Genomic DNA, 19,945 nt, shown 5'->3' on the forward strand with positions numbered 1-19,945 from the left:
CCCCCCCCAAAATTGCAGACAATGGAAATGAAAAAAGTTATCAAGAACTACAATAAAATGGCTGCAGTCCTTTTGGAATTTGAGCTTATTTATCATAGGGCCTGGTGCAGGTTTGCTGACCAGGCTAGGAATGCTCTGTGTGCTTCCTTACTTGTCAGGCACCCAGAAACCAAGGTAATTATGATATATTCTTTGTATTACTGTCACATGATTTAGTATTACACGTGCTACTTAATCATATCATGGATAGACAAGAAAGCATTGAAGTAACCTTAACCTAAATAGGGTTAAAAAATTAGCTACTTGAGTTGAAATATTTTTTCCTTTTTGTGTATATTTATAATACGTCTCATAATGTTTCTTCTTCGTAAGGCTTCTGTCTTATTCAGGGTATAAAAGGGGCAGTATCCAGCAAATACATATCTACTACTGACTTATCTACATTCTTTAGCTGTTGTTTCCTTGTTCATTTTCTATATTAAGCAAAATTTTAGTCAAGGAAGGAATTTTTTTGGGTCATGGTCTTTTCTGCAGTGATCAATATCACTGTGTTGAATATGTAGCAATAATTCATTAATTTGATTTTAAGATTGGTAAAATTTTCTGCCCCAGCAATCATTCTTGCTTCATAAATTTTTTTTTCCGTGCTGTAGTGCAGAGAAATTATGGTTAAAATGTGGCATTTTTTTGTACTAATGATTCCATAATGGACAATTAGAACATAGTTTTCAAATTTATGCAGCATCTTAAAAACATCTTAAAAGCTTCTTTAGTGCTCTCAAAAGTGGAGAGATTAACCTTCACAATATTTCTCCCTAGTTACCAATACAGAAGCTGTGATGAAAAAGCAAATTAACTTGCAGAGAATGTAGCTGCAGAACTAGAATTAATCTTGGGATGTCATGTGAGCCAAGAGGTTAGGGCACATTGAAGGATTCACAAGAAATTGAAATCAGTGTGAGATATTGGTTGATTAATACTTTGGGAAACCCATATATTTCTAGAGGAGGCTGAAGAAGAAATGAATATTTAAAAAATCCTCTCCAGTCCAGTCATTTGCATGTCTTTATATGATCCAGTTACATCACACTACATGTAAGCACCAAACTAGTGTCTTATTTTCTATTTCTTTTTTTCACTGCTACATGAAGGAATTATTTGTAAACTTAGACCCAATGGTCCTGGAAGTACTTTATGAGACAAAATACCTGAGAAAAATGCATTTTGAAGTTCCAGATGTTGTCCTTGGCTTGTGTGCAGATGAAGAACAGATTAAAAGACATCAAAGGGAGTGAGTGAACACTTTTTGGATTTGTTTCTCATCTGCAAATGGGAATCCCTACTTTTTAATCTGTTGCATATATTGCTTTTCATTCATTATAATTTTTATCTTTGATGGAGTTTAATTTAATTTTAATTGCTTTCCCCTGTATTTCCATATGCACATGCAGTTGTTCCTATTTAGAGACATATCTCGTTACTTGGAAACACCTACATGTTTTTATTTTGTTACTTCAACAGCTGCTCTCTAAGTGGAGCTCCTAGGTACTGCTATTATTATTGTTACAGTGCATCTGTGCACTCTAATATTGCAATTACACTCCAAAATATTACACTTAGCATCAGAAGGCTTTTTTTCCTGTTAGAAAAGTAAGTTGGAATTTACCACTTGATTACTGCACGACCCAAACATGTCTAAAGGGAATATGTTGCCTAAGTTACAGCTTTGTCTCTCATGTTGAATATCTAAATTCACTTTTCTTGATTTAAAAAAATTTCTTTCTGTTTCTTGTAGCAGTCCAAATCTCTGCTGCAAGAGTTCTTTCATTCTCAGGGATCCTGGCTGTTAATTCTAGAACTCTCTAAATAGGGATGTTCAGAGTTAAAAAAGCAATGCTTTGTGAGGAGTGTTCTTAAATTTTTAGTTAGAATTGGACAAAAAGGGATGAAATTTAAAGAGTTTCAACCCTTCCTTTCTTCTTCTGTTGTTGAAATTTTCAGTGTTTCAGTCTTACAATGCAACACTTTTCACTGATTTTCTGTGGAGTGTTTAAGGACAACTGACCATAAATTTTTAATGTACAAGACAAACTCTGCATGCAACAATTCTCCAAAAAGCAGCAGCCCCAACTTTTGCCATCCAACAGGAAAAAAAGTACAAAAAATGTTTGCTTTAAAAAAGAAAGCCAAACTTATCTTCTACTCTAAAAAAACCTTCATACTGCCTACCCAAGCAAAGAAGAAATATTTAGGGGTGTAAATTTTTGGCCAACAACATTTAAAAAACAGTTCTGGATATAATGTGAATGGGTTATCTCAGGATATGGTTGTAATAGCGATGTCTAAAGTAATGATTTTAATCTGGTCCAGAACACAGCTATTTCTGGTTTTGCAGCAGTTCTTACAAGAAACCCATTATGTATTTGACCTTCGAATTATATTTGCATCTAATTCTTGTTTATGCAGTTCCTTTGTGTAGCTCCATTTTCATGGAACTGTATTGGTAAGCTTTGTTTCAGAATTTGGACTCTTTTTCTTTGGGATCCAGAGTTCTAAGTGGTTTGTATGTAGCTTTTCTTATAAGCAGTGTAATATCATGCCATGTCTTGTGAGGTGGGAAGATGGAAACAAAAAGCCATATTTTTAATTTCCTGTTTCTATTTCTTTAAAAATTCTAAATAATTTTCCTTGGGAGAAAAATTCTGTCAGTTGATCACAGTCACTTTGCTGGAGGTACTTATTTCTTCAGTCTGGTTCTGTTGTTGGTAAGGACAAAGGGGCCTGGCTGGAGTTAGGAAGAGCTGGGAAGAGTTCTTATTTTTAAGATGGGATCAGTACTTGCGAACCTTATTAACAGAAAATGTGTCCAAAATTCTGTGTGTTTCAAATATCTGAATTAAGCACATTGTAACCATGATCATGTCTTTCAGACTCCAGAACCTGTTGATCAGTTACAAAGAACATTTGAATAGGATTCCTGTTGTGCTGAAACCGCTGATGAAGCCGTGGATAGGACAAATTGAGGATGCTTTTACCCCGGGCCTGATGCAGCTGTCATGGTCTTCTTTGAACATCAATAAATGTAGGTAATAGGAGAAGAAGTGGTGAGCCGTTCACACTGTGAGATGCCTGCATTTATTTTTGCTTCTCTGTGAAAAATATGTTTGTGGACTGATCTCTTCACTTTAGGTGGATAATTTTAGCCCAACTGCTACAAGAATATGAGACAAGAGAATGGCTATGGGTGTTTTAATGTCTTTGCTATTAAAAAAAATCTTCAGAACTTATGCTGAACATCCTAAAAGTGACATGTCTGAAATCAAGGTTGGAGATTTCTGCCCAAATACTAATTTTTTTTTCCAAAAAACCATTTATTAGGCATTGAGATTTTCCACACAACCAGTAAGACACAACCTTAACCCTATCAAATACAGCATAAAATTGATTAACTGTTGTAAAATGTCATTGAAATGGGCATATATAAAACCATCACCAAGACTTTCATGTTGCAGTTTCATGACAAAACAATAACTCATGCTTGTAAATTAGCTTTTGAGTTGAGGTTGATTGATGTTAGGCTTTCCCTTTTCTTCTTCAAAAGGAAAAGCAGCAATATAAACAGGAACAGGTACAGTCTAAATCTGAAAGTGAAATGTGGCACAGGTTCATGCAGCTGTTTATTTATGACTCTGCCATGTGGCACTGGTGCACAGGGCTCTGACCAGTGCTTAAAGCAGGGCTGGTGACCTTTCAGCTTTACTTGGCCTTTACCTGACCAGAGCACAAGAACCAAATGGCAAGGGTTTTCTATATTTATTTTATAGCTTTAAAATTAATTTTTGTGTTTAATGTTTTGCATTTTTTAGTAACACATGATAAGGAAGGTCTTTACAATACTATTTATTTATTTATTCATTTAGGTACTCTCTGCACTGTGTTAAATATCTGAATAGATATAATTCAGGTTGTAAATGGCTCTTTGTATCACCATTGGTTCTGGTGGAAACTTCCCTTTTCAACAATTTGGGTGTAATACAGGTCTCTGGGCTGTTTCCTGCTGCTGCAGCTGGAATGCAGTTACAACTAGAAGGGAATTCTTTTCTAGAGTGTATGCACTGTGTCTTTTTGAAGATGGGCAATGTCTGACATGCCCAGAATGTTTGTTGGACACCTACAAGTTAGCCCCTGGTTTGGTATACACAAAATAGTTCTTACCTGCCAGCAATGTGTTGAATTTAAGCCCAATGTCTTATGTGTCTTTTTTCCATCTCAGAGAACTCCATCTAGAAATATAGGAGTCCATAGTTGCCTTCTAGACTAAAACTCAGGAGACACGGCGGAAAAATAGATTTGGGACTACTGAATTTATATATTAAAAAAAATCCAAGGAATTTGTTGGACTGCTCTTCTGTTTAAGACAATAGGTCATGTTCTATCATTAACTTCCTAGTAGCAAGAAATGACATTTCCCACTTAAAACATCAGCACTTGGACAGCCCTGTCACACTGCTGTGCCTTAGATTTTGTAGTGATTTTTTCTACATACAGTAGAAGTTTAAATACACATATATATATAAAATTTTATGGTAATAATAGTGACAAAGGACATCAGACTCTGTATTTCTTTCTATTTTGCAATGGAAGGTATGAAAGGGGAAGAATTTTTCCAGTCTATTCAGAAACAGCAAAAGCAGTTGATTTTACCTTTAGTTTAATAGACACATTTGTTAAAGCAGTAAGTTTATCTGTTTCCAAAGTAAATTAGGTCATATCTTTGAAAGAAGAAATCTAATAGTTTAACAGTTCTTGGCTGGGGGAATTTTAGTAATTTAATTTATAAGTTAATTACAATGGTGAAGTTCTGTACTTTGCTGTGCATGTATGTAGGAGGACCAAAATAATTTTGGGGCACTGGCCTCCTTTATGTTTTCAGTTCTCTTTTGTTGATCCTTTTCATTACAGTGTTATTACCAAAAAGAAGAGATATTTTGAAGAATATTGTTCTGTTTATTATGAGATGGTTTAATATAAAGATTAAAAAATACAGCAAGTCCATCATGTTTCAGGACTTCATATTTCATTGCCATTAAATCCTCATTTTGTTGTAAAACCTGGGGGGGGGGCGGGGGGGGGGCAGGAGTGGATGGGAGGAAGGGGAGATGAGACTTAAGATGTCTGTGTTTTGCATTGATTTGTTTTAATTTTGTTATCCTTGTTTAGTTATTGAGAATGTTTACAGTACCCTGAGGGAGTTGGACTGTGTAGTCAAAGCAGCATCTGATACCCTGGAATGCAGAATTGAAAGAATTCTGAAGGACATGTCAAACACTGCCCTGATAGTTTTGCCAGAAGATGATCCTATAGATGTGACTTCTTTCTTGGAACAAATAGAAAAGCTTGCTATCTCTACTGCTTCCAAACTGTCTCAGTAGGTTTCTTAATTGCACTGACTTGAAGGCTATTTTTTGGAGGGTTTATTTACTTTCTACTTTTGTATTCATAGAGGTTTTACTTCTAAAATGTTATTGTAACAGAGTACTAGTCTAGAGCAAAGTGATAGTCTTAGGATGCAGGGGAGAAACTCCTAAATATCTTGAACACAGCAGTTGTGAAATAGCATAGTATTTGGCATTTAGCATTTATTTAGCATTTCTTACATTTGTTCTTATAGCATTCTAATAAGTAGCATGAAAAATGAAGATGGATAGGACTTGAAATCTCATCCACATGTTAATTGCTTGTTTCTTAATACTTCTTTTGTTTTTATTTGAATAGTTCTCATTTCACAGATTATTTTACTGCCTCATCATGATAAGCCTGTTTTATTAGCTATAGCTGGAAAAAACTTTTTTGGAACAAAATTATTATGAAGTCCAGTTGAATCAGATATAATGGATCTGACAAATGGGTTTGTTTTTAGTTAGCAAGTTTTAAAATCTCTGCATGCCTAAGGAATAGAAACAAACAAAAAAATATTGAAAGGGCATTTCCCTGCACACAAGGGACAAGGGTTGTGTGCCTGGGAAATAAGAAAGGGTATTCCTTATGTTTGATTCCCCATGGGTGACTGTAAGGTTGTTTTTGTAGGCAGAGCCAACAAGTGGAATGCTCTGTGTATGAACTTACAGATATTCTTAAGCACAGTCTGGAAGCAGATGCTGGAAGAACTCTGGAGGTAAGACCTCTACAATGTAAAAAAAAAAAAAAAAAGTAGCCTAGTCAGATATTTGATATTTCATTTATATGCTGGATAATCTGATTATATACCCAAGAATTTCCCTTTCACTGTTCAGGATTCCTTTGCCTGTACGCATCTTGATGTGAAACAGAAAACACGCTGCCAAGAATGCCTGTCCTGTAGCTACTATAACCTGATGGGACAGCTTTGTCAGAAGAATACTGACTCTTTGATCAGATGTGAGTCTGGTTTTTTCAGATATGTTTAATTTTTAAATAAAACTTTATGATTTTTTTCCCCCCAAGCTTATGGTGGTAAAAAAATTCTCACTTAAATATTGCATTTATTTAGGCACAAAGATTTCTTTAGAGTCCTTAAGACATCGACTGCGTGTTATTGACTCCAGGTATCAGACAACTAAGTTTGTAGAAGCACACAGGGTTCCTTTGTTCAGAGCTGAAATTCAACTGGCTATTCCAAATATTGTCCTGAGACCAAGTCTTGAAGATATTCAGGTAACAAAATAATTGCACATCTCAGTCATTTACGATAAAACATTTATAAATGCATTGTTTTAAAGCAATATGTGCAAGTTTAATCTGGTGTAAGAACTAAAAGGAAGGGGAAGAAAAGGTAAAATGTCACTTGAGTTCATGATGACAGTGGGTACTGAGGGCATGGAACTATGGATCAGGTTTTTTTTATACAGGCTATTAGAAGGAACTGTTTTTCTCAAAGCTCAGTAACTCAGTAATTCGCAAACCTCTACTTAGAGGCAAACATTTCAAAATGAGTGAAAAAGTAAAAATGAATCAATACAGCCCGACTGACTTCCTAGTCTCTTTAAACTCTTTCAGAATTTAAAATCAGTTTAAAGTATCATTCATAAATTCAGCAGTAGTGAAATGTAAAGAAAAATATTACCAGCCTAAATCCCTAAACTGAAAAAATTTAAACACTCTTTTAATCTTACACTAGTTTAGCAAAATTCTTACATGCATATTTGCAATATCCTATGATGTCTGAAATTCTTCAGAGTATTAGTTGTTTATGGTGTTGATTTCTGAACTTTTTATTTAGCATGGTGACTATCAAAATCAGTAGCTGAGTTATTTCTCAAGTTTCATGTGCAGCCTTCATGGTTTTGTCAGTAAGAAATCAGGCCAGAAAGTGTGACTTTAAAATACCATACATAGAGGAAGTAATCTGATAATTTCTGTAGATGCCTGTATAGATTACAGACTATACCATCACAAATTCAGACAAATGTACTCGAGCATTCTGGTGTGAACATGAAAACCATTATTAATAACACACAACAATGTTTATAACCAGTTTAAAGGGAAATTGTACTTTAACTAAATTATGATCCCCAGTGATTCATGATTACTGTTCATAAAGGTCTCTTATGTTCTTGCTTGAAAACCACATAAACTTGGAAGGACTGTAATAAAACTTTATGGTGTACCCCTTCCCCTTACAAAATGTGTTTTTGGGTGATCCTATGCCATGCTTATTAGAGTATTTCCTTTAAAGACAGAGGTACAATTTTTCAACCTTGGTATTGTTTGGATGATCATCCCCCACCCACATAATATCTTGTGAGATCAAGGTGAATGTTTCGGTTTTTTCAGAGTGCTGTAAACAAAGCAGTAAATATCATTCTATCAGTAGCCAAAGATATTCCCCTGTGGAAATTTGCTTACTTACATCATAAACAGCAGCAGGTGAGTATTTTACTTTATTTTAAAAATTTGGTATTTTTCTTAACATTTCTTAAGATTATATTCTGTACCAATACTTTGACTTATTACCTGGTGGATCTTCCTGTTAAGTGAAAGCCTAGTTTTTAATCTGTATGCCAATTAATAAAACATAAGAGTAACAGTCCATAAACCTTATGAACTTTGGTAGTTTCTAATATTAAAATCAAAAGTTGCTTCAGAAAAATCTTTTAAATATACTGTTCAAATATAATGATGATAGTGTAGAACAAACAGCATGTGTAAGTACTACCAACTGAATATAAATTATTATCACTCTTCCCAGGTGAAAACTAAAGTTAAACTGTAAGCCTTCATATGACACCTATAATACTACAGTTAATACAGTACAAATATTTTAACGGGCACCAAAATTAGCACTAAAACCCTGGGAAGGTCTGAGGTTTAGATAGTAACTGAAATTTGTTGAAGGACAAGAATGAAGAGTACTGGTAATCCTGTGGCCTTAATTGTCTCACCTGGGAACAAAATATAAATGTATATATTTAAATGTATCTGTGCTGAAAAGTGTCTTTGTAAAAATATTTTCTTTTGTTGATATGGCATGAAAAACAGATCAGCTCATTTCAGTGGAAAAACCCACATTCAAGTCTGCATATAATAATTAAGATTAAAAAAAAGCATAACTAGGAGAGAGTTGATTGAACTCTGTTCTGTTAAGCAGAATATTAGCTTATTTCCAAGCAGCCAACCCTCCACTGCCTCCAGAACTTTCTATGGCTAAGAATGGGTTATAGATTGTAATTCTACACTAAAGAAGGTAGAAAGACTTTAGCAGGTGTGTAGGAGGAGAAAACAGCACAATTGTACTTGTATATGGTGCATATTTGACTGATGTAATTCAGAGATGATTAGTACAGAGCTCTGCGTGACAATATTTTATAAAATCAGCTTTAACTAGGACTTTAGCTCTGTAGAAATCCAAGCTGAGAACAGGGAGTCTCCCTGTGGATGTTTCTCTGCACTTTCTGTCTGTTCTTAGAAGTACTTATTATCTGAGCCACATTGAATATTCTGTAATTTAAAAATAAAAATAAAATCCCAAACAAACTAGTGGACATTTTTTTTCTTGTTTAATTTATACCAGGTTGAACAAGCTGTTGCTTTAGAGTTAGGTGATGAGAGCAAACTCACCAAGATGGTGGCACTGAAACCTTTAGATAAGCAGATCATCGAACATAAGGATGTCAACAAAGTGGTGATGCAACTAAATACAATTATTTTGTCTCTTAAAACTGAAGCACTGGTTCTTCTGAAGACCTTTTCTGAATTTTCGGACATCTGGAACAAGGTGAGCTACAAGCTTAATATAATATGTTGCTGTGTTGTAATATCTAAATATATTTTTAAAAAATAAGGTTATTGGTTGCATAAGTGTTCCTACTTATGTACTACTAAGTGTGCTCAGTAGGAAGCATTGGTTTCATGGTAGAGTCCATACACCCATAATTCCTGTCTGCTCTTGTGTGGATCAGAACCTGCAAATCTTTACCAATTAAAGCAGAAGGACACAAAAGAATTTTGAAGCATAAACAAGCTTATGCTTTCATATGCTTATCCATCTTTCTCACAGCATCTTTTCTGCAGGTGTTATGAAAAAGAATAGTTAAGCAGAATCTCTTAGAAACTGGAGACTACAAAAGCTATTCCTGAATATTAAATTGACAGTTCTTCTTAAGCAACCACTGCTGAAAGATATTTTTCTATTTCTTCACACACAAACACACACTAGAAAAAAAAAAAAAAAAAAGATAACCTGTGTCTAGGAAATCTTTCAGCAATGAAGATTTGAAAGCTGAAGTGAATCTGGGTTCATGGAGTTATTTTCATTAGGAAGGGGGTCAAGTCACATAAATGGTAAAGTTCTGAGGAGTGTTTTGTCAGGAGATTCATAATGAAATAAAACCTTGTGGTTTTATTTCATTCAGTCCATTCTGACTAGTGAAATTCAGCTCTGTGAATGGACAGCTACTGGTCTTACCTATCAAAGGTGCTTTAGGAAGGCAATCAATTTGATAAGCAATCAAAACAGGAGTAATCTTTGTAACTACTCACTATTTAACTTCCCCTTCCTAAATCAACCCTTAAGTGACTCCATTCTCACAGCTGACTCTTCTGTCTGGGCTGAGAGAGGGCATTTTCACCTCTTTGTGGCTTCTGAAGTTCCAAAGCTAAATGCTCAGTTTGGTTGAGATCTTGTTTGAGCTAAGAACATGTTGGTAGCATGTCATTTCACCCAGAAAGACACAATCAGATTGGGTGATGCAGTAGAATGATGTTCCTTTTTTATTAAAATCTTCTAAAATAATCAATTAACCTGGTTCTTAAAATTCCTCAGGAATTGTCACTGTTCCCCCCACCTTTATAGTCTCTGTTGAACAGAGAGGTGCAAACAGATTCTCAGGGATCTCACAGGGCAGACTGCAGGGGAATATCGCTGGGAGGGGTGAAGATCATCTGTTTGTAATTGAACTGAGAATCTTGCACATTTTTGAGCTGGTGACACTGATTTCTCACCTCTGCGGAGACTGGCCTACCTAATGAAAAGGAAGGATGCTCAATGCTCTATTGCCTATAAACAATCTCTAGCAGGCTAAATGCCCTGTCTCCCCTTAAATCCATCCTTCCCTGCCAAACTGTTTTCTTCAAATGGCCAGGAGGCCATCTGCACCTAGAAACTGCAGTTTAAAGATGCTGTTTCAGGAAGGGTGAAGATAACTGAGAGCAATTCCTCCCATTTAAATACCTGTTAGAGGACGTGAACTGCTTTTGTGGGGTTGCAGACAGAAGGAAGACTAGGAAAGAAATATTTCCCACAAAATTTTAGCAGCTACATTGTAAATTTTGTAGTAACATTTGGATGGATAACATTTGGACCTGTTTCAGTTTTTGAGTTACAGATTTCAAGTTCTTTAAAGAGTATTATACAAAAAATAAGAGTCAGGAAAGGCAGTTTAAGTAAATTAATTTGTGCTTATACTAATTTATGCTTATATCTCAAGTAGGTTATTATAAGACCAATGTTAAATAGAAATTAAAATAAACTTCTTTTAAGTAGGATCCAGAAGAAAAAGTGAAGGAATTTATAGATACTAAACCAACGATGGCTGAATTCCAATCTCAAATCAGATACTTTTCTGTAAGTATTTTATCTTTAATAAAAATGAACTGCTCAGATAAATTTCAGTGAAATTAAATGCTGAACACTTGTATTTTTCTTAGCAATTAGAGATGCAAATCAGAGAACTGCCCAATCATTGTGCACTGCAATCAGTGGAAGTTGCAACTGAGTCATTGAAAATAGCTTTAATTCAGGAATGCCGCTCAGGACAAAGAACATTTGGATTAGCTTTAAATAAAAAGTCTGCCACAGACGTGGGTGAAATTTATTCATTTATTGAAAATGTTAGCAAGAGGTTAAGCAGACCTATCCATGACCTTGATGATGTGCGGGAAGCAATGGAAGCACTGAGGGAGATCCGAGAGAATGAGATTAAAATTGACATGACAGTTGGACATATAGAAGAATCTTATTCTGTGCTTCATAAATACAATCTGCTCTTTCAAGATGAAAATACAGAAAGAGGTGATGGATTGGCCTATGCCTGGAAGAACCTAAACACACAGGTATTGTAGTTATGTTATCTCTCAAATCATTATTATCAGCTCTCTTAATATTGAAATGATAGAATAAACCTATTTACCTAATTAATTTTTGTTTTCCACATTCATTCTTTTGTGCCTGTTTTTTTCTCTTTGTCTGCATATAGGCACAACAGGTTGAGGACTTGCTGCTGAAGGTACAGCCAGTCATGAAAACAGATTTACTGAGAGATGTTCAAAAATTCCAAATTGTTACTGCAGGATTTTATAAAGAATATGATGAAAAGTAGGTGACCTGTGTTGCAATACAATTATGCTTCATTAGTGATTGTTTGAAAATAGTGTATCTAAAGGGCTTCAAAAAATAAACACAGCACAGCATCACTGTATATATTACACCTGAAAAAAGGTCTAATTTCAGATTTGTATAAGGTGGGCATAGAGTGTTACTGTCAAAGATTTGTTCCTGTAATTTCAGTGCTGGAGTCAGTGATATTCCATGAGGGTTAATAGGTTGTGGGGGAAAAAAAATTAACCAAATTCTCAATCCAGATTAAAATGTAATGGTTTTTGGGGGTCTTAATTCAATAAAGCTCTTTAGGACATATTTAACAGTAAGTATCAAAACAGTGTCTTGGATGTGACTGGAGATACCATTTCTAGGTATTTCTAAATTCACTGTCTTACTCAGCCTTACTTTTAAACTTACTTTATCACTTTTGAAGATATAAATTGTGGTTCATTGGATGCTCCTACAGTAGCAACAAAGAAAGAAAGAAAGAAAGACAGGACTTGGTTTGACCTGTTATGGCTCTAGGACAATGCCTGACTTTTGAGGGTTTCCCTCCTCCTTTGGTGACTTCAGAGCATCCTGGTTCCCAATGGACTGTGTCACATCCTGGTTACCTTCACTACACCTGCCCCAGACCCTGCTTTACTGACTCACCTTCCCTGCTTGACCTTGGTCCTGTGTAATTATTGTGGACTTGTCTAAAGACCTGGACTGTCATTGGAACCTGCTTACCAGCCCCCAGGCCCTGCTCTTCCTGCTCAGGTTCTGTGGGATCATACCTTGGCTGCCTTTGCTGACTGTGCTTCTGCTTTCATCTCCTGGTCCCATTTCCCTTGCCAAGCAACCAGCCTGCTCTGCTTTCTGCCCATCTGCCTGAATTTCTTTCAAGAAATAACCATAGCACACCAGAGGATGACAGAATTCTCATCCCAAAATATTATGATATGGCCAAGAAGTGGTCCCAGGTGTGAGAACTGGGAATTGCACCCCGTCCTACAGCTGAGATGTGCTCATTAGGCAAAATGGTATTTTTGCTCATATTGTTATCATTACTTAATTATGGTTCTTGTGCCAACTACACAGTTTTCACTCCTGATTTATATATCTGCTATCTTTCCCCTTTTAAAATGGAAACGAAAATAATTATTAAAATCTGTTTTACAGAAGAAACAGGAAATAACAAAGATAAAACATTTGCAGATCTTTAGCTGTTTGTAAGATGTATGGTAACACAGATGAATTTTTTTAATTAGCAAAGAAATTGGGCTTTCTTTCAGGGACTACTGAATATGTAATCTTGGTACACTGAATATGTGCTGCATTTTTTCTTTTAGTGTCTTGTGAAAATTTACAGAAAAAATGTTACAAAATATTGCATAATGTTCAGTAAGTATGGTTTGGGTTCTGTTGTGCTTCTTTGTGAAACCTGTATTTTCACAGAATATTTTTTGGTTTTTACAGGGGCCCCAGTGAGGACAATATTCCTCCCCATGAAGCAAGTGACAGATTGCAGATCTTTCAAGCTAAATTTGATGAACTGTGGAGGAAGTATCTCTGTCTTTCTAGTGGGGAAGAATTATTTGGTCTTCCCATCACAGGTAGTTTCTCAGGGGATAAGAGTACCTGTTTCTAGGCTATTACATTTTTCTCATGATTCCTGCTGAATGCATGGAAATTTAGAAAAATTCCTTGCAGACAAATCTCCTTGTAGTAAATTATTAGTCTTTCTTATGAAAAGCAGCTGTGTGAAACTGGCTCTCGGTGTGCACATACATAAACATCCGAAATACTGCATCAGAAAAATGGAAAAATACTGCATTACTCTGTGTGTCTCAGGGTCCAGATGCTTAGCTCTCTTGCTTTTTCTGTTCAGAGCTAAGCACATCTCCTGCCAGTATTCTGCCCTGTACAAATTTGGGAAACATGTTGCCAAAGTACTCAAATTGTCCCTGCTCCAGTTGCATAATGAATTCCCTTGGGCTATGCAACTGATCTGTAATGTCCTTATGCCTCCTAGTCAGACACAGTTCCTTTGGAAGGCTGTGGTGTGAACTACAGCAGAATGTATGATAAGCACTTTAATTTGTGCATATTAAATTGTATATTTTCCTGTCTGAGGACGTATGCAGTAATCCAAATATATTTTGCTAAGAATTCCAAAAGATATGAGATAAAGTAACTAAAACATTTATGTTAAGGATATCCATTTTAAATACTTTTATTGTCTAATATATTCTATATATTTCATTTGAAAACAAACCTATTATCCCCAAACTCTGCCGCTTAAGTAAATAGTGTAAATTAACATAGGGGATATTTTAGTTCTTGTCTAAAATTATATTGTATTTCATGTCCATTTCATCTACTTTTAACATTGTATCCCTCAATTATGAGATTACATATACTGCTACAGAAGAATATTGATTAAAAAAAAAATCAGTGATCTAAACAATTACTGTGCATCAAAATCTATTTTACATAATGTAAGTGGAAAAGTTTGTTTTCCTAGACACTATCTAGAAAACTACAAGTCTGATTTCACTCATTTATTAAATAACATTATTAGAAATGCATTGATTCTTCTGTTCATGAATACATTTGACATGAACACCTAATTAACATGTGCGAATTTCCAATTTTAAAATTTGAAACAGAGTATCCTGAACTTCACAGAATTAAACGTGAACTTACCTTGCTTCAGAAACTTTACAGTCTTTATGATACAGTCACTTCTAGTATCGAGAGATACAATGAAATGCTTTGGAATGATTTAAATATTGAAAAACTTAACAGTGAGCTCCTGGATTTTCAAAGCAAGTAAGTTGTATTTTGGTTGAAGTACGTGCAATTTGTATTTCTAGCTGTGTTTTTAATTAGCTCGTGAAAATTTCTCCAAGGAGCTGAAGAATGTTGGTACATCTCGTGCTCAGTGTTGGGCATAAGTGCACTGTGGTGCAATGTCCAGCTGGTTTGGGAGTCACTTGAGGTTTGCTGGGGTGTATTGACATGGTAGGCCATAGCTTATTCAATAAACAAGGTGCACAAACCTGTGTCAAGGTGGTTGTAAATATAAATAACTTTCAAAGCTGATTTTATACAGTACCTTCTCAGTGATTTAGTTAGTTTAATCATCTCAGTGATTAATTAGTTTGCATCTAATTAATTGTTAGTCCGTGATATTAGGTGGAATTTTGAACCTACTGTTTTTACTGCTTTTTTATTTCTGCACATTTGTCTAAATTGTAATTTTTATTTCAAGAAGGGTAAATAACCACACTAAATTCTGAGTTTGAAGCAATAATAGTTTCCACGAAAAACTGAGTGAACTCTCTTTTAATCATTAATTTGACAAAAAACAAACTAACAACTCAACCTCTTTTCAGAAAATAAGAATAGCAAAAATGAATGTTTGTCAAATGTATATACTTCTGCATTTGGACAATATAAGGCTTCATCTCATTTCAGTAGAATTTTGGAATCTGCATCATAACATTTTCTGTAGTTAACTATATTTTAAAGGCTGCAGGACTTTTCATTCTTCTTTCTCCAGAACCCTGAAGGAAGCCATTGCACAGCAATAGTTTTCATTTATGTATTTCTCTTTGAACTTCATGTGTGACATTTTTGTTTTTCCTCTCAAGTGTTGAACTATATTTGGAGCAGTGTGACTACCAATAGGCAATAAATGCTTTTTTTTTGTAATAAAAGTCAAACCCAGTACTCTCCTTCTTTTGGCAGTTTGCTAACATTATTGCATCAAGCTGTTCTCTTTAAAGGCAGAGAAATTGAAACAACATACAGAAATTGAAACAACTCACAGAAATAGCTAAAGTGGGATGCTGTCTTATAAAAGAAGCAGGAGTGCTGGAAGTGCAATTACTGTTTTAGACTAATTATAAAGATATGCATTGTTCTTTAATGTAATTTTGTTTTGCTACCTTTTAAAAATAATAATATAATAGACAACTTATAATAATGAAAAGTTAAAAAAAATAACTGTAGGTAAAAATAAATCCAAATAGAAAGAGACAAGAAGGAGGAATATTTAGAGAGCATTATAGAAGTATATAATAACAGCTGGAGAGAAGTTTCCCTTTATGTTTTACTGTGATACTGTGTATAGAGAATGTCCAGTAAATTTAGGACAGAAATGTAAACCTGATCAATGGAGTAGTTTTTTAACATAATGTGCAGCTCATGGAACTTGCTTTTAGAAGATGTTATTGAGACTAAGACAAAGGAAAAAGTTATTTGAATTTTTTAAAAGGTTAGCATTTTCATTACCAAGCTGAGAGATCCCATTTCCAATAGCCATCCCTAGACAAGTTTATTGGATGTTACTTGCTAAGCCTCAGGATAGAAGTAGCCAGGAACTGCACCTTAAAGCCTTCTTGAGTATAAATTTTCCATTCTACAATGCTTTTCTCTAACATATTTAATGCTATCTACTGTTAGATTCAAGATAAAAGACTATAGCAGTTATTGTAGTGCCATGACAGTATGCATATGTTCATCTGCCTCTTACCAGCAAGCAGTGAAGGATTTGCACATGTTCCAGCATCGTGTGACAGATCTGTCTGATTCTGAGCTGTGAAAAATGGAGAATTTTTTAAAGGGAATTTGTCATTATGGGCAGGTTTTATGCAGCTTTTAGTTTCTGGAATTGAGCTGCAAGAGAACTGCTGTCAGTGTTTGGTCCATAGCTTTGGCAAATGAAAATTGGCATGACTGGCTTAGAAGTGAGAGGACTATTCACAGTACAAGAGGTTCTTAATTTTAAATTTGTTTTCATCTTAAACTGTGCATAAAGGAAGGTTTTGCTTTGAATATCTTTCATACAAACCAGGTATGAATTAAGACTTGTTTGATTGAAACAGAAGTTTTTTTTCTCTGAAAAAGAATAGTTTTAGTTTAGGATGTACTTATTTTGCTGGGAAAATATATGTTTAATCATTTTACCTCTTTACAAGATGAGGTGTGTTTTCAAATTTTACAGAAACAATGACACTGCAGGAACTTAATTTCAGGTATGGGTTTGCACATGAAAGTAACTTCCTTTAATTCAAACTGGAATAGAAACCAAACCATTTGAGTGCAATTTGTGCTTTCTTTAGCAGCGTTTCATGCCTGCAGTCACAAATGACCAGCTATATATGATATTACCAGCTTGCAGCTGGATTTTTATTTGCAGTCTACTGGCCAATTCATTGAAAAATTACAATATATTGTACTATTAAGAGGGGATGGTGATTATTGAGAATAATATTTATAATTATTAAGAATAATTATTATTATGAATAATATTTCTTCTTTCTTTTTGTGCTTTTTAAAGAGTCCGAAAGTTACCAAAAGCATTGAAGGAATGGCAAGCTTTTCAAGACCTAAAAAAAAAAATTGATGACTTCACTGAGAGCTGTCCTTTGCTTGAAATGATGAAAAACAAAGTATGTTCAGCATAATAATTTGGAGATAAGAGTCACTTGAGAAACTGTATTGAAGGCCATGTTATATGACTACAAGATGCTTTCCATAATTCTTTTTAGAATAGATAAAAGCAGCTGTATTTATAGCAAAAAATCTAGTTAGGCTTAGTTATAGAAAAATAAACCAAAAGACTTTGTAATGTGATTAGAATAGCTACTAATACTTTCAGTGGGATGGAAGTCAAGACTCTCCTATTTGTTTAACAGCTGCAGGTGCAAAATATGTGATCATTTTAGATCTAAAATTAGTACAATTTTTAAAACTCCCATCCCTATGGACTTTTCTAGGCAATGTTGTCAAGACACTGGGAAAAAATTGCAGAAGTAACTGGGCATCACTTTGATGTTGACTCTGAAAATTTCACTTTAAAAAACGTAATGGATGCCCCATTATTAAAACAAAAAGAAGATATTGAGGTATATGTATTTTCTGTTTTGTTTTGTTTGTTTGGTGGGGTATTTTTTGTAATTATTAACTTGTGATTTGGTGCTTTTGAAATCCTGTTTCTAGTCAGCTTTGTAATATAAAAAAAAATTGGTATAGTTGAAGAATTCCTTTGAAAAAGTGAAGTTTGGTAGTTGGTGTTGGCACTGATAGTTAGTTTATTTCCCTTTTATTCTGGAGAAGATTTAAATATGTAGATGGTATTACACTAATCCTTCCATAGGAGGTCTTCTGTTGTTTTAAGAGTAGTGTGATTCTGTTATGCTTCTGATTTAGGGTCTGCCTACTTATATATTTTTTTCTTCCCTTTAAACGTCTAACCAGAGAGAAAAAAACAGTTGATGTAAGACTGATTCTGTTAAGTTCTAAAAATCCTTGGAACACAGTAGAAGTGGAGGATATGGGATTAAAGAAGAATGAGGTTGTTTTGTATTTCAAAAGTGATCCTTCACAAGAGCATGGATAGATGAGAAGGCAAATGAAGTGTGCACAAGCTGTAAAGCCATTGTCTCCTCCATTTTGGGGACAGAAGTTTTCTAGCAAGTGCCTTAGCTTCATGCTTGTTAGCTTTTACAAGAACAAAGCATAGCTAAAACTAAAGAAGTAAAAACCCCAACAGTTTCTAACTTCAGTTCCATGGTCATTTAGCTAAATCTGTATTATTTCCAGAGTAGTGACCACTTTAGTCTTGTTCCACAAATGAGCATTTTTAAGGCAAAACCATGAAATCAAACCTCTGCTGTACCCAATTCCTGGACAAGAATTTCAGCCTTGCAAAAGGTTCGGAGTTCCCCCTTACACTTCAGGAAACACTTTAAACCTGCAATAGAATTTTGGGATCCGGTCTGAGTGTTTGATCCTTTTCTTTCTGATGCAATTACCAGCTTTATGACAATCCTGTTCTCACTGTCTTCAAGAAGTAGCAGACAGGCATGTTGTCAGTCTACACTCTGTTCTCGGAATATTTATTGGTTTTGATTGACAGTGTTTATTTTCTTTAAACCCTGCTGTCAGTTTATTTGATTTCAAATATTAATACATACAGAGAGACAAATTCTTCCTGCAGATCCACTGATTCAGTGAATTTTATGTGTGTAAGATGCTAGTAGTTGTGAAGATGGAGTATAGCCCATTAAATGTACCTATTACAAGTAGTACTAGAATATAATCTTGTTTGAAATATAATAACTTTGAGGTGTTTCAATGTATATTTTCATTAGCCTGAATTTACACTGAGATCTGGATCAAACCAATACATTTTAATAGCCTTCATAAGTGTGCTTTATAATAGCCTTAGATGACTGTAATTTTCTATTTTAATTTTACACAGGATATCTGCATCAGTGCTGTCAAAGAAAAGGATATTGAAGCAAAATTGAAGCACATCATCAGTGAATGGAGTACTCACACTTTCAGTTTCGGCCAGTTCAAAGCTCGAGGAGAACTTCTTCTGAAAGGATCAGATATATCAGAGAAAATAGCTTTGGTGGAAGATAGCCTCATGATGCTGGGGTCACTGATGAGCAACAGGTACAAAACTTAATAAATGTACATATTGTATAAATCTAATCAACCCCCAGGCTAAACAATTATCATCTTAGGTTCTTCTTCCCTTTAACTCATTCATGCAGGTATAATGCACCATTTAAAACCACTATACAACAATGGGTTCAGAAGCTGACCAATACTGCTGAGATAATTGAAAACTGGATTACTGTACAGAACCTCTGGATTTACCTTGAAGCTGTGTTTGTTGGTGGTGACATTGCAAAACAACTACCTCAGGTATATTGACGTATGATAATAATATGTTATACCAGGAGATTAGCCACCGCACAAAGTTTATTTGCATTTAACTCATATAAGATTTGTGGGCTGTGCATGGGCAGTTCAGAGAAGCTTTGCCAAACTAGGATCTGTCTGGTTAAATTGCTTAGAACTTGGTGAAACCTACAGGAACACAATTGTTTATAATCCAAGTTTAAATGTTCCTGTCAGTGTGCAATATTAGTGAATTAGCACAGGGCTCAGAACTACTTAATGGCACGAAACTGATTTATTGCTTTTGCCATATGTGCAAATATACCTTTCTTCCTGTGTGCACGTGTTTATAGGCTATTAGCTATAATAATAGAATGACAGATTTTGAATTTGAATTCT

The 19,945-nt window shown here is 34.8% G+C and overlaps 1 protein-coding gene across 1 annotated transcript in view; it reads left to right on the forward strand.

Moving 5' to 3' along the window:
* Positions 1 to 19,945, forward strand: part of LOC121358424 (dynein heavy chain 5, axonemal-like) — a 147,084-nt gene that overhangs the window by 20,745 nt on the left and 106,394 nt on the right. Inside the window, exons 19-36 of the mRNA XM_041476601.1 lie at positions 19 to 174; positions 1,152 to 1,291; positions 2,931 to 3,082; positions 5,221 to 5,428; positions 6,088 to 6,175; positions 6,294 to 6,417; positions 6,530 to 6,693; positions 7,813 to 7,905; positions 9,050 to 9,253; positions 11,021 to 11,101; positions 11,185 to 11,589; positions 11,733 to 11,851; positions 13,319 to 13,455; positions 14,512 to 14,674; positions 17,190 to 17,301; positions 17,629 to 17,757; positions 19,116 to 19,315; positions 19,417 to 19,570. Of these exons, the coding sequence (XP_041332535.1) occupies positions 19 to 174; positions 1,152 to 1,291; positions 2,931 to 3,082; positions 5,221 to 5,428; positions 6,088 to 6,175; positions 6,294 to 6,417; positions 6,530 to 6,693; positions 7,813 to 7,905; positions 9,050 to 9,253; positions 11,021 to 11,101; positions 11,185 to 11,589; positions 11,733 to 11,851; positions 13,319 to 13,455; positions 14,512 to 14,674; positions 17,190 to 17,301; positions 17,629 to 17,757; positions 19,116 to 19,315; positions 19,417 to 19,570 (2,829 nt within the window). The remainder of the gene's footprint in view (positions 1 to 18; positions 175 to 1,151; positions 1,292 to 2,930; positions 3,083 to 5,220; positions 5,429 to 6,087; positions 6,176 to 6,293; positions 6,418 to 6,529; positions 6,694 to 7,812; positions 7,906 to 9,049; positions 9,254 to 11,020; positions 11,102 to 11,184; positions 11,590 to 11,732; positions 11,852 to 13,318; positions 13,456 to 14,511; positions 14,675 to 17,189; positions 17,302 to 17,628; positions 17,758 to 19,115; positions 19,316 to 19,416; positions 19,571 to 19,945) is intronic.

This window comes from Pyrgilauda ruficollis, unplaced genomic scaffold (genome assembly GCF_017590135.1).
Source record: "Pyrgilauda ruficollis isolate IOZ18807 unplaced genomic scaffold, ASM1759013v1 scaffold39, whole genome shotgun sequence".
Classification (NCBI taxonomy): Eukaryota; Metazoa; Chordata; class Aves; order Passeriformes; family Passeridae; genus Pyrgilauda; species Pyrgilauda ruficollis.